A 14,849-nucleotide genomic window follows, 5' to 3' on the forward strand; every position below is an offset into this window, starting at 1 on the left:
AAGAACAAAAACAGCAGTACTACAATATCAGACACAGGGCCAGCAATGGGGACTCCATTCCTAAATGGCAATACTGATAAACTGAAATATCTTTCATCAATATATAAGTTTATCTGTTTAATCCAGCAACTGTTGTGTTACAATCCATAATATCTTACATGTCACACTTTCAGCTATTCTCCAGTACAAAGAATTACATGGGCACTAATTAGTGTACAGGTACTCTGTTAACCCTTCAGCTGGTAGTGGCTGATCTCTTGTGTTTCTTCTTGTTGCCACTTGGTGGCTTCTTCTTTTTCTTGGTCTTTGCTTTGTCGGTTTCCCCTCTTTCTTCCCGCTGCTGCTGTGCCAGTCTCTCATTGGCCAGTTCCACAGCCTTCTCAGCCAATCGCAGCCTTTTGAACTCGGTGCTGAGCCAGACTTCAGGGCTGCTCAGGAGGCTGAGAGTGGGAAATGTGAAAAATGTTGACTATATAAATGACATTATGAACAAAAGTTTCATGTCATGAACCACAATACTACACAGCAAAGAGCAATTTCCAACATAATTTGTTCACTTCTCTTCTGACTTAAAAAAAAGGAGAAAATGCTGGTCCATATACTGATGATTTAGAAAAGTTATTTCCTAAGCCTTAGCAGTACCATACTAGTCATAAAAAGGTTCTTATTAACTTATTCCTTGTTTTGCAGGGTGCACATAAATCACTGTTCAACATATCATTTGAAAGACCTGCCAAGAATGACTTATCAAATGCCCAGTAGTAACATTATTCAGTTAACTTCAAAACTGCCAGTGTCTTTCCAATTTCTAAGTAGCAGCCAGGGTTGGTTGGATGCATAAGTAAATATTCTGCCAATCCTACCTTGTAGCAGTGTTAGTGGGAAGCTTGGATGAGCACTCTGAGAAAGTTTTCTCCTCCGGTGGTATTAACCCTCTGAAAATGCAAGAAGAGCAGGTGTTCAGTTGACAATAAAAGAGGCCACTGTTGGAAAATAAGAGGACACTTGTATCCTTTTTTTCCCAAATACAAAACCCATGCAGTAAGGACCAGTTTTTCAAGAATATCAAAATGCAACTTTAACAAAGAAATCATCTATCATTCATACATCAAACTACTGGTATGTATAGTCTAAATTGGTGTTGAACAGAAGCTTTGCTTACTTTTTGATGGTGTCCATGGAAACAACCACGCCCTTCTCTTGCAGTCTGTCATAGATGTCCTTACACTCCGCAGTGCGAGGGGTGTTAGCCTCCTGGAGGGATACACAACAATAGCTCATGGGCCCTGTTTATATCACTGTTTATAGCAAACCTTTGCAAACTTACGAAAGAGTTTGCATCCTACAACTACAAACTATGGGTCCATGTAAAAAATGTTTTGCTTGAAAAACCCTTGTTCGTATATTACTTTTTATAGGAAACTTTTGCAAACTTACAAAAGAGTTTGCAGCCTACAACTTCAAGTTTCTGTAAAATAGGTTCACATAAAAAATGTTTTGCTTGAAAAACCTTGCTCGTAATAGTCGTATTACTTTTTATAGCAAACTTTTGCAAACTTACATAAGAGTTTGCAGCCTACAACTACAAGTTTCTGTAAAATAGGTTCACGTAAAAAATGTTTTGCTTGAAAAACCTTGCTCGTATTACTTTTTATAGCAAACTTTTGCAAACTTACATAAGAGTTTGCAGCCTACAACTACAAGTTTCTGTAGAATAGGTCCATGTAAAAAATGTTTTGCTTGGTAGCAGTCTTAAGCAGTAATGTTTTTGTAAAACCGGCATTACATGTATAGTGGGCGACATTGGGATGGAGATCTGTTTGGAAGCATCTTTTCAGCGTGGCAGACTTATGTACACATGATGTACGCTGGTGGAATTATGTTAGTAAATGTTATATCCCATGAATAATGTTTGTAACATATTCCTAAGCATATAACAACCCTTACATTAACATCTTCCTGCCTGGCAAGCAACATTTTCTCCACCAGTTCCTCGTCAGAGCTGGAACTGTCCTTCCTCCTGGTGGTTTTCCTGATGATGGGCTTTACCGCCTGGACTGGAGGAGACGGCGCAATGTACGCCTTCTCCTTACACAGGGTGCCAGCCTTCAGGGCCTTCACTGCTGCTCTGTTCCTTCTCAGTTCTGCCACGCTTGCTTTCGGTGCCGCTGGTACCAATGCCCTGCTTACAGCCTTTTCTTCTTTCTTCGTACCCTGCCGCATTGAAGAAAGCAATTACATAGATTTTAACTTGGTTGACACAAAAATGTACAAAGATACTGCCATGAAAGTCTTCAACTTGTAGGAGTTGTTAGAACGATATCAACAGTGGATAAAGATAACCCTGCTCCTGAGAAACGTACGTGCAGATACAAAGGGTTTTGGTACACTTTCCCTGTGGTTGGGGATACGGACATTAGGCCACAGCAAGTAAATTTTATGGATGACATCAGCGCGCTCATTAATTTTCGCCTGATTTTGAAAAAAAAAAGAATATTTTTTTACCCTTCGGCAATGGTCAACATATCGAAAATAATACAATTTGTCGCAAACTACAGTCAGTTCTATCGTAAAAACGTTCTAGATGCCATAAGATTTGAAAATGTAAGAATTGTGAAAACTCCGTACAGACGCGTTGTACAATTATTGTGTATGCAAGCTGTAACAAGATTGCCCATCGTCACCAACTTACAAGAAGAAACTGTGCAGCCCTCATGCCAAACTTGTAATATAGTGTGTAATTTCTGTGCCATTATTATCAACAACGTGAAATCCGATGTGCTGTTCTTGAATGAAGTGAACTACTAACAAAATCGACATTTCATTGCCCTCCAATGATATGTCCGACAAAGGCTCTGTGTTGTGCAATTGATATGATCCAGCAACGTTGAGGCTCAATTGCTCGAATTTGATGGCATGTGTTGACACAGTGTTCCATATGAATACCCAGTTGAATATAGTTGCTGCCCAGGTGTTCCATTGCATATGAATGCCCATGATGGTATGACATGTTTACTGTTGAATCAAGGTGGTCTTATATTATATATGAAACGTCATTGGTTGAATACAGGAACAAAAGACCAGTTGGTCGTGATTCTTGTTTAACAAGATTCATGATCTCAAAATTTGAAAATATAGGAATCTTGTTTTTTTTTTGCCCTATCTCATTAATTTTGGAGTCTGCGGAGGATGTCATCCATAAAATTTACTTGCTGTGGCCTTATAACGAATGCATGAAGTCTGTCCTAACATAAACACCTGTCCAGCTCAAGGTCTCAGAACATAGTATTTCCGGGTCTACGACACGGGTACAAAAAGTAGTATGGCCAAAATTCTTTGAAGACTGGGTAGCAAGTCGCATGTGAGAGGCATCCATGTGTAAACTGTACTGTGTTGTGTACAGTTGTGTAGGAATATGTTGGCTTTTAGACTGTAGGATTTGGATTGTGAATCTTTTCCACTTTTTGTGAGTCGGCTGCAGTTCGGTGACCTCTCGCAGAGCGCTGTTTCATTCAAAGTGGGCGTGAGAAGCTGATACGCCGACAGATTTGTTTTGTTTTTGAATTGTTTCTAGGTTTAACCCTAGAATCAAACATATTCATTTTTTGTATTTCTCTAGTGCACCCTTCACCACATCGAAGCAAGAAGGATGGGAACAAATTGTAAGTCATCACCTGCCAGATACTGTTTGTTGCAGCAGAGACAACTAAACTAAGAACAGATCTCTGGCAATGAATAAAGAAAGGTGCAAACAAACTTTTGTTGCTATATTAGATAACAAGCAGAGTTATCTGTAGTTTCAAAGAATGCTCCAGTTTGGAAGAAAGCTGCAAGGGGGCCCTTAAGTTTTTCCACTTTGGCCAAGGCACTTACACAAAAGCAGCTAACTTATGCCTGGCTTGACTATTGTGTATGCATGTAAGAAGCCAACCAAACCAAGGCCATGCAAATATACTTTGTAACCACCCTGGTAGAGGTAGTTAGTTATTACTGTACTCAACAGTGCAAAAGCTATTCAGTGGAACCACTCAGTCTTACCGTGCTGCCTACAGTAGCAGACCTGGGTCTTCGGTGGGAATGTTTCCTGGGACTCTTAGCTGCGCCTCCGTGTCTCGTACTGGGGACTTTGGCTGAGTGGGGTCTGGGGGGCTTCTGATGCTATAAAACATGGATATAATGGCTACCATTAGCTTTGATTCAGGACATTAGAAGTAGTTTCAAAGATCCTGCCAAAGATCGGATCTTAATAGTGTACTTTTCACCTCTACAAGCAAATTTTAACAGCAGTGATACATGATGTGTGGAAAAACACATCACCATGGACATGACTCAATGTCCTCCACTTAATCTAAGTTCTGATTAATAAAAAAATGTATCTACAACTTCTTTATTTTCTCTGCCACCGAGTGATTGTAAAAGCATTGTCTACAACCATCTCTTTTAGTTTTATTTCAAAAAGAACAAAGGAACAGTTGGATCAGTTGAACCACTAGTGTGTTATGTCTATGAAGGTTAGATATCCAGGTAATAAGATATGCAAAAAAAAGTTACTCAAGCAACTGGATATGATTTTGTGGGCTAGTTTCTGAGAAATCAACATATGTAGCTTCAATAAGGTGATTGTGCATGAGGTTGAGACTACCTAAAAACAGTAACTTCACTGATGTACCCGTATTTTAGTTTCCATCCTTTGGCGAGACTTGGACAGTAGTAAAGACAATGACAGTTTAATTCAAAATGCAGAATCATATGCAAATATACGCTCTCCAGCTAAAATATGTTTCAGATTTACATGTCAGAAAAAAATTCTCTTGCACGAGATTGAAGACTTCATAGGACGTCACTCAACTCACAAAAAGTCAACTTTTTGTGGCCTTTTCATGAGTCTAATTACCAAATGATGTCCCATACCAATGTCATAGCCTGGTGTAGTGCAGAGGGGCTTCGTGGTGGGTCTGGATCTATATGTATCGCCTGTTCTGTTGGCTCTAGATGAGGCCTGTCCATGTCTGCATAGTAGCCTTGCCGACTCTCCGGCCTTGGGGGTGGCCTCGTCACAACCTAAATGCATAAAGCCCAAAGTTACAAGGCCTTAGTTTTTAATGTATTGTACTGACTGACAGAGTATTCTTTAGATAACCTAAAGGTGTAAATAAGATACAAAGGAAACAATGAAATTCTTTATTTTGTCATGTTCTAGAACAAAAACCAAGATATTCTGAAGAATGTTGCTGTAGTTTCTACAGGAGCTGATAGGAGGTGCTGATGAGCTACATGTGCAAAACATCGTACCCTTTGGGCAGACATAGGTCTCTTGATGCCAAGGTGGTTTTCTGTCCCCTCCCCAGCGCCCACTTCCCATGCTCCTGATGATCTGACACCCTCAGGTCTCTCCGTCACACTGATGAGTGTCTTCGTCTTTGTTTCCGATGGCCCGCCATCTGCAAACTCGATTGTTTTTACAGTCTTGTACTTCTCGCTGTAGTCCTTCCCTTGCTGAAGAGATAGTTGATAGTAGTTTCTGTTGGGGTTGACAGAACTGACTTGGGGTTTTCTACTTTCTGTTCTACCCTCTTTTGCAACAACTTGTGACTGGTGCTCTTCTGAGTCTGAGAGAGAGATACGAGACACCATGGTTTCAACTTCGTCTGGCCTTCTCCTTCTCCTCTTCTTGACCTCATTTTCAGCTGAGTTTGTCTCTTCATCTTTTTCCTCTTTGTCTTCATCTCTTTCCTCACCATATTCTACAGAAACTGTCCGTACCTCAAGCCTTGCCTTCGCAGACTTCACCCTACGTTTAACCAACCTCGGAGACTTCACAGAAGACCGCACCCCTCTAGGAGACACTGTTTTCTGTCTGTCATCTTTCACCATGAGCCCTAGCTCTTCTTGTAGAGACTGTATGCTTGTGTCTGGGGACGGCTTTCGGTCGACTGTTGCACTTTTGGGACGTCTGCTAGGGGGCTCTGAGGTACTGTCACTTGATGCAACATTTCGAGGTGTTATGTTTATCATTACATTTTGACCCTCGTCGATTGTGACGTTTAACTTTCTTGCAACATTTGTTTTTTCTTCTGTTCCCTGTGCGTGGAGCGCTGTTGAAGTTGAGGGCAGCAGTCGAGGGGAGGAAGTATTGCTGGTGACGCTCACAATGTCCACATCCTTTGATACATCATTGGTCCTTGTAGTCACTCTGTAAAACAAAATTGTTTCATTCAAGCATGCAGACCAAATATCTGGTCTCCAACACCATACTGACCTCATTGTAACACTTTGTTCAAACACGTTGGCACATATTTTTCAGGATGATTCTTTTACAGCTCAAAAGCAAAATTGAGCACTTTCAAAATGTAAAAACAATCTTCAACTCAGTCCATCACAGCAGTTTGAAATAAAGAATGTAACAAAGCAAAGAATGCCATTTTTCCAAGGCACACAAGCAAATATCCTGCTGAAGTCATGCTGCATTAGCAAAAGGCATTGCTGGCAGTGTGCCGACAGATTTGCTCTGCTTGATGCATGCAAAAATCTGTCAGTATGTGTAACATGTAGTTCTTATCTCCATTGCAAGAGGGGGCAATTAACAGGAGGACTGTTGTTAAAGAAATCATTCTTGCCAAATTACAGGTTACACAATAAAGATCTTCAGTCCTCTCCTCAATGCAACGACAAAGTAAGCTTGAAAGGCAAACATACCCAAAGGCTAGATACGAAATTTAGTGCACACCATAGTCAACTTAAAGATTACATCTGCCGCCTTCTCCAGTCTGAATCTGTAGGTAGTAGATTTGGTCATTGGTGACCACTGTGGCCCAGAGGTCTGTCTCTGAGAGTCTGAGCCACGAATGAAAAGGGTTGTCCACAACAGAGCCCAACATGAAACAGCTGAAGGTCTCTGTGCAGCTCCCCCTCACGAATGACCAAACCATAACACTGCACTGGCATCACATTTAAAACACTCCACTTAACTGACTATAACTGTTTCCCTGGCACTTCTACTTATTATGCAGTAACACTGATCACGTCAACTTTGGAAAGACAAGAAGACTGGAAATGAACTTTCACAGCATCTATCTATCACAGAAGTAAAGATATCATTATCTAGAAAGATGCTCTTTGACCCTGTCGTGAAAGATGCATCTCTTGTTTAATGGCATGAAGACCTTTACTCTACATTCAGAAAAGATTGCAATGAATATTTACTTTCAAGCATGGTACCTTTAACTAACCTCAAAGATTTTCCTGAAGTCTTCAGGTCTCAGGTAAAGAAACTGACTTTCTAAATTCAACGTGACCAGCGTTTTCCCATACAAAATTCCCCTGAACAGAAGTGAATGCTTTGACATTTACAAGGCCCTTTGGATTTGCACCTTCTCCCTGTAGACAGTGGCCGGCCTCCTACGCAACTACATTTCACCAGTAGGCTTTGCAGTTCACCACTGATGAAATATTGTTGCAGAGCAGGCCGCCCGTGAATGTGCACAGCTCCTCAGTAAACTGGAACATGGGAAAACCTCGAGGAAGAGCTATCCTAGAATCAATTGTAGTGATGGCCTCTTCCTTTCATATCTATAGTAAAGTTTACAATGTTTGCAGGGGTTTAAAAATGGATCTTAACAATTACATAGGCAATAAACTGTACCTTCTACAAAACCTATGGTATTTCTGCTACACACTGCCTTTGTTTTAATGTCCTTTTCAATTGTTCTCTTCTTTAAACACTTTTTTCATACAGTAGGGCAAAAACATTTGTTCTAGCTACTAACTGAACTTTATAGACTCACATTTTGTTTGTGTGCACACATCTTGTTTGTTGTTGTTCACTGTTGTTTGTCATTGCAATTAAAGCTCTTTTGTTCCCTCTATCTCACAATCACAGAGATTAACGCTGTGTTTGCAGGAAGTTTTCCCAGAGGAAGCTGTTAATTGGGTATGCAAATTAACTTCATTAATTAGTTCCTGATTAATCTGTTAATCTAGGGTGGGAACTGTTTGCAGACTACTCAGCGATTTTTGCCAACCTGAATGGAAATTTCCTGCCTTGTGCAATCCATTTACCAAATAAAATGCACTACTAAAAAGACAAACCAGTGAAATAACTGTATCATGTACAAACAGCATGAATAATGGCTCTGTGACTGACAACTTGACTAAGATTAAAAATCTTACTAGTTCTTTAAAGAATACATGCATCAACTACAACTGGGATATTGGCAAATACTGTACTTCTATACACCTCGACATGCAACTTGTTCTGTAAGTTGAAAAAAATCAAGAGCACGTCTACAACTCTTTCACAATCTGCAGTTCTATCATGTCACCTTTTGAGTTCCTCGTCGCTATCCTCTTCATTCCCTTCATCGTCATCTCCTGTAGGAATGGCGAAGCGGATAGGTTCGGGGGCGGGTCTCCGTAACAGCGGTACGGTCGGGGGTACCGGCGCCTGTCGCACCAAGATTTCCTGGTGAGAGGAAAACCGACCATTGAAACAAACCATCAAAAATCATAGGGGGACAAATATTACTAAAATAACTTGCACAACTACATTTTGTTAAAAAGACTTGTACAAGAAGCTAAACATCTTCATAAAAGTTAACAGGTTTGAAAAGAATTGCAAACATTTTGGTTCATCTTACAGATTTCTTACAATGAATGCTTCTGTGGTACAGAGAAATTATCCTTACATGTTGCTTGCTATCAAGACTAAAATCGGATTGCGGACCGAACAGAAAACAGGTAGTTTCTGGGCCATCTCATGAGAACCAACCAGAACAACAAAAGACCCCTCACAGCCCCTGGGAATTTTTCAGTTACAAATGAATACAATAGCCTGTTTCCTTGGTAATGTAATCAGATATAGGTGGATTACATCAGAAAAGACTATAACACTTCCCATGCTAACAAAACTGTCGGAGATGAAGTACAAAATGGCTACAAGTATGCAAAATGCAATACACATTTTCTACCTGTGCATAAAAAAGTCTACTGAATTATTAGGCTACAACTACAGAGGCTTTATGTTTACGGGTTGGCAAAAATTTTGCGTGAGCATCAAACATAATAAGATTAAAGACCAATCTGTTACGAGAAAAAGAGATCTGGAAGTGGCCAGAAAGGTGTAGCAAAGGTCGGCTGGCCACAATGGCCGACTGGTCAACACGAGGCTCTGCCAACAAAAGGCCGGAATTCTTGAGGTGGGCGTTCCCTGTTGTACTATTAAACAAGCTGATGGATTGAACCACTCAACCATGCACTCGCTGAGCAAACCCTCAAGTAATCCCCCTTATATCCTTAGAAAATCTCACTATCTGGGCAAATCCTTCAGTCTAATGAACCTGTGCACACTTCCAGCTAACTTACAACTTGCAAAAGGGTAAAAATCAAATCATGTTTAGTCAGTGAGATACTATACATCTAACATCTCAGCTGCCTACGTTACAGGTAGGTAGGCCAATCCAACGGGATAACTTTGTTGCAAAGCAGAGATAAACCATGCTCAATCATAATGAAATGTTGTACTTTTCTGCTTTCTTTTTCTTTAAGCTCCCTGACATTTGAAATTCAAACATACAATATGTTTACAGTTAAGATTTAGCTTAATCCAATCCAGTAGTAATATATGCAACAATTAATCCACTAGAATGACTTCAGTTTTCACAACTAATTCATCTGCCTTGCTGACTTCATCTGGATCCAACTCCATGCTAGTTTCTAAGCATTAAGGGTGGTTTTATCAACAGTTCTGTCTACAGGTCCTTAACTCTATCTCTTGACACAAAAAATTTCTCAACAGGTTGTTTGAAGACTCCCACTTGCCTCCTGTGCACAAACATTTGAGAACTTACAGTGGATCTACCACATTCCTTACTACTTGGCCCTTAGCTATTTGGCGAAAAATTTGTGACGTTACAGTAGTCGTGTCACTACTTATGTCCTTCAAAAAGAAGGATAACTTTGCTGTCCTGTGTCCAAAATACTCCAAACTAACCCTAACTTTTCTGACACAAAAATTCAGGGAATGCAACACAATTAGATTTGAGAACAGGCATTTTGAGAGCCCACTACAGCAGGGTTACATTTACCAACACAGCTGTCCATTGACTAAAATTTGTGGGCTGAAAAAATGTACTCTCCAGGATGAGGAGTAGGTAGATGTTTTGGGTACTGTAAATTCGTTTATTTTCGCGGGGACTTAATTTTACGGTAGCGCTGTGTAATCCAGATTTCCTGTACTAACAAGGATGACTTGCAGATCTTTTGCACACCTTTCTTTCCACTAGCTTTCAGTTTTACAACACGGAAAATTGACTATGCAACAACCTTCAAAGACACTGCACTAGATTTGAGTACTATTTGGAGTACTTACAGTTGCAGGTTCCTGCTGACCCTCCGCACCATCCTGCTGTGGGCTGCCCTGATGTTGGTCTGACTGGGAGGGCAGGTCTTTGATCATCTGCTCCAGGTCAGGTGAGCCCCTGGGAGGGGGCGGTGGCTGGCTCTCTCCATACAGCCTTGTCATCTTAGCTGCAGGACAAACACAGCCAGGGGCACGGCTTGATGACCAGCGTTTGTTTTAAGACAACTGGAGTCACCTGGCGCATAATCCTACTTAATTGCACACTGATCGCTTCTCCGCATGCCTAGAGTCTTATGATTCCGCATTTCCTGAGGAAAATCTGCCTCTTTCTGATGCTAACCCGAGGCTTTGTTTGCTTGTATTCAGACAACACCTTGATGAATTAGTAATGTATTCTACAGTGTACACATGATGTATGGTGGTCAGGCATTCTGGACTGAGCACAATGACAATGTAAATAGAGATTTGGTGCAAGCAAGACTTGGGGAATGCTTCCCTTAAGAAAATTTCTCAAACATATCTCCTGTTTTGGGCTACTTCTTCCAGATTTGCACTGGCTATATTGTAAGTCAGGATGAAAGAAAAACTATAAAATATAGACATTTAAATGATGATAGTCTGCAAACCGAATTCCTTAATGTATCAATTTTCTTTAGACATTCTACTAAGTCTAGTAAGGCCTTACTTTCAAGTAGGAAACAGTTTTTTTGTTCATCTAAGTCTCCACAAAACTCACCAAGAGACTTATCAGTCTGGTCTTGGCTGTCGAGGATCTCTTGGATGATGCGGTCCGTGTCTTCCGCATCTTCATCTTTCGCGCCACGACTGCTTTTGGGTCCCACCCACGTGGACGTGTTGTGCGTAGCTACTCCACTTGGAGGACGCTCTGAAGGGGAGTACTTCTCTCCGAGCACTGAAGATGCACAGAAAAAATGTTCTCAAATTGGTACATGTCTATCCTGTTGTCCTTGGAGACAATAAATATACAGGAAAGCAAAGTCCAGTTTGAAGATAAGGAATTGTATTCCTTCAGTAGGTTTATCTTTTAATACATGATAAGGTAGATAAATCTATAGCCAATCAGACTGGAGAAGGACTTATCTTATAGGAGAAATCATTCACTTTAGCACCTTGTGATGCATAGTTCTAAGGAATCTATTGAAAATGAAGTGAACTGTGAGTCCTTGATTTTTACAGTGCTGCAAAATTTGGGTGCTGCAAAATTTGGGTGCTGCAAAATTTGGTTGCCACAAATCTAAATCAATTTACACTAACTTCTAATTTCCTTGGCCTTGCAGCAAATCTTGACAAACCCCACCAGGCCCAACCCCTAAAAATTTCCAGCCCACATTGCTAGTATGACTATGAACAATTGGCTTTCACCAGTTGTAGAAGTGCCAGGCAGGGCACAAAGTCAGGTATGTGAAAGTTTGAACTGTTGAAACCTTCAAGTGTTCATAGTGGGCTACAAGAGGCCCGGATGGGAGTTTGGGGGGAGCCTTCAGGTAGTGAACCTCTCTGTCTTAGTAACACTTAGGCTACACCTTTCAGCTGAGAGGCACTTGAACACCCCTCTTGCCATACAACTGAGTGATTATAAATACAAGATGGGTGCCAAGACTCTCCAGCATACAAATAAAGCAAGAATGGAAAGGAAGAGAGGAGCCTCTTTGACCCATCTCACAAAAAAGCAACTATCTGTACATCAAAGTGACAAAACAAACAAAAAGAAGAAGCGTGATTTGACTTGTAAAGCTGTGCACACAATTTTGGTAAAAATCCAGAAGAGATAGAGACTTGGCATACCTGCTATCAGTCCCCCAGGTGCCCTCGGTGGTGGTTGTTCCCGGCTTTCCTTCCGTTGCGGAGAAGGTGGCACCCCCCTCCCACTCCATGGCCGCCGCCCACTCAGCGGCCGCTGTCTCTCGCTCTGTTGTCTGATCAACTCGGGGATGGAAGTCTGGCTCCCCCTGTACAAGCAGACGTTAGGAGATGTGTCAACGCCACCCATTCATGCCTTTGTCACAATCTAACAACCCACCTGTCCAATACGTTAGCTTTCCTGGACATTTGCCTATCACAATATTCCCACAAGGGGAGGGGCTAGTCAAAATTTAACACCATCTTTTGGAGAGTCCCTGACAGTAAGCAAAGACTGGGGGGAGTGACCGTTTGCACAAGGGGGTGACAGTTGCAAGGAAGTGTTTGCGCGGCACCTCACTTCTAACCAAAAGGTAAACACGCCAGGTTAACACGTACATGTACCTGCGGCACTATCGAACGATCATGCAGAGATGATGTGTGCTTAATGAATGGGGCTGACAAAACACACCATGGGGAAACTAGCCAATTGCTTGAACTACAAACTGATACACAGGTCCAAACTATCACAGAAACAATCACTAATGAATTCTTGTGTAGTATGGATTGATTTAGACTGTTCAGAAGTAGAGAGCTGAAACCATTACAGGTGGTTCTAGGGAAATCATACTTCTTATTTTCATAGTTAACCTGTAACTAAGTCTGGTCGAATTTCTTCACAAAAAGCTCAATTAACCTAATGTCAAGAATATGTTGGATGCCTTTCACCGATAAAAACAATAAAAACAATGATAGTGTCAATTTCATGTGAACAAGACACAACAGATAGAGGAAATCTCTGTTATCTTACCATGCAGTCTTCTGATAGGTGACTAAAGCCAGGGGTGGCTCAGTGTCGATCTGCTGGTACGGCGTGCTGCCAGGTTGCCTACCGGAGGACCGTCGCCTTCTCGCACTCCCCGCCCGTAGCGATCTCGGGTCCTGAGCCCCCATGGTGTATACGTTGGGTCGGACCTGGTCCAGCCGTGAGAGGGAAGCACCGGATGCCCGCATCCAGTCCTGAAGGAACATGAATAAAACCCTTCGTCTTCAAAATGTTTCTTAGGAGGAGCACAACAAAAAAGTACATGTACAATTAACCAACATCTATCTTGCTTGTTAGATAAAGTCAATGCTAAACTCTTCTATGACGGATACCAAATACGCTTTACCTGTGGTATAGAATAAGTCTTGCAGGCATAGGTTGCAGTGTGGAAGTGATATCTCTTGCCTTGCAAATACATTTTGCATGTACTTTCCGTGATTAGCAACCACAAGTCCGACTTTTAAGGTTAATGTTGCGCTACATACAAAGAGCTCAAATGGCCAAAATCAGACAGCCCTGCGCACAAGTGACACTGTTGTATTCAACTGCGATCATATCAATTAGCCAATAAAGGGACCGATGTACAAGTGATGGAATCCCTGGTTGAAACCATGGAGTGCCAGAACTACCAATGCATGAAAACTCTGTGGTAACTCCTTTATAATTTACAAGCAGGCCACATATATTATTCAAACCTAGAACAATGCATTTTACGCACTGTGTAAGCTATCACAATACAGGACATTACGGACGATAGCAAAAGCAATTTCAATAGAAAATTAATAAATATTCATGAGATCCACTCAGAGTCTGATAGCCTTTAACTGACACTAAATTTGGATTCCTTTACGAAACCACATTTGACATTTGTGGGCCGGGGACATATAAATGACACCATCAAATCTCTATATAATGATTGTCAGACGTGTTATATTTGTAGCACACCAGACAGATGACCTTTATTTGTATAATGGCATTCCACTTTGTCCTAGAGCCCTAGACCTTATTAGATAATTACACATTACTATAAGAAAGACAATGTATTGCAACAAATTTCTCAAAATTCCAAGTGATAAAAATTTCTTTATTTATCTTCTTATCTACACAGCCACCATAATGTGACACTCACTGTTAATAATTATTTCTTCAAATAGGTCTATTCGCTACACCTTCCCAAGTCCTTTGAACAGAAAGTAGGGCACACCCACTGCTTTGGCTAAATAGCTGAGACACCACTAATAACCTGAGTTACCTGATACCTTCTCCCACCAATCCCCCATAGAGTGCTGTCAAAAGGTGTAAGGACAAATTCATAATTTACTTCTCTTCTACAGGCAACTGAAGAAAAGAGCTTAACCCTGGGGATTCCTATCTCTACTATTTTCTCCATAAAAGCTCCTTCAGCAGTAAAGCAAGTACTGCTGATATTTGGCTGCATTGTAAACCCCACTAACCCCACCAAGGGTAAGCCCATGTGGTGAAGCCTATCCCATGGAATGTGACCTTTCCTCTGGGTCCACCCCAAATGAATACCCACTTTAGTTCTGGGGTCTGTTCTGAGCCAGATCAATATGTGCTGGTGTGCCAAGCAGATGTATGGCTTCAGTAGCCTTTGTAATACTGTAAATGCATTTAAGTTCGCATGGTTTTTATTTTGCGCTAGGGCGAGTGTTGGCGGTGGTTTTAAGTTTGCGGCAACGCTTTAGTTACATACTGCTTCAGTATTGGACAAAAATGTTCACGGTGGTTTTAAATTCGCAGTGAAACAGTCACCAGGAAAACTGCCACCATAAAACCACCGCGAAC

General features: G+C 41.2%; 1 protein-coding gene across 2 annotated transcripts in view; it reads right to left on the minus strand.

Annotated features, from left to right (window-relative positions):
* LOC136442430 (nucleolar and coiled-body phosphoprotein 1-like) overlaps positions 1-14,849 on the minus strand; it is a 20,628-nt gene continuing 5,779 nt past the window's right edge. For both annotated transcript variants that reach the window (XM_066439283.1, XM_066439282.1), the window contains exons 2-13: positions 13,029-13,237; positions 12,164-12,327; positions 11,094-11,270; positions 10,367-10,524; positions 8,322-8,461; positions 5,293-6,193; positions 4,912-5,061; positions 4,039-4,158; positions 1,948-2,214; positions 1,163-1,254; positions 864-935; positions 1-440 (exon numbers count right to left, since the gene is read on the minus strand). In XM_066439283.1, coding sequence (XP_066295380.1) covers positions 236-440; positions 864-935; positions 1,163-1,254; positions 1,948-2,214; positions 4,039-4,158; positions 4,912-5,061; positions 5,293-6,193; positions 8,322-8,461; positions 10,367-10,524; positions 11,094-11,270; positions 12,164-12,327; positions 13,029-13,237 — 2,655 coding nt within the window. In that variant the 3' untranslated portion in view covers positions 1-235. The remainder of the gene's footprint in view (positions 441-863; positions 936-1,162; positions 1,255-1,947; positions 2,215-4,038; positions 4,159-4,911; positions 5,062-5,292; positions 6,194-8,321; positions 8,462-10,366; positions 10,525-11,093; positions 11,271-12,163; positions 12,328-13,028; positions 13,238-14,849) is intronic.

The sequence above is a fragment of the Branchiostoma lanceolatum genome, chromosome 9, assembly GCF_035083965.1.
Source record: "Branchiostoma lanceolatum isolate klBraLanc5 chromosome 9, klBraLanc5.hap2, whole genome shotgun sequence".
NCBI classification, from domain to species: Eukaryota; Metazoa; Chordata; class Leptocardii; order Amphioxiformes; family Branchiostomatidae; genus Branchiostoma; species Branchiostoma lanceolatum.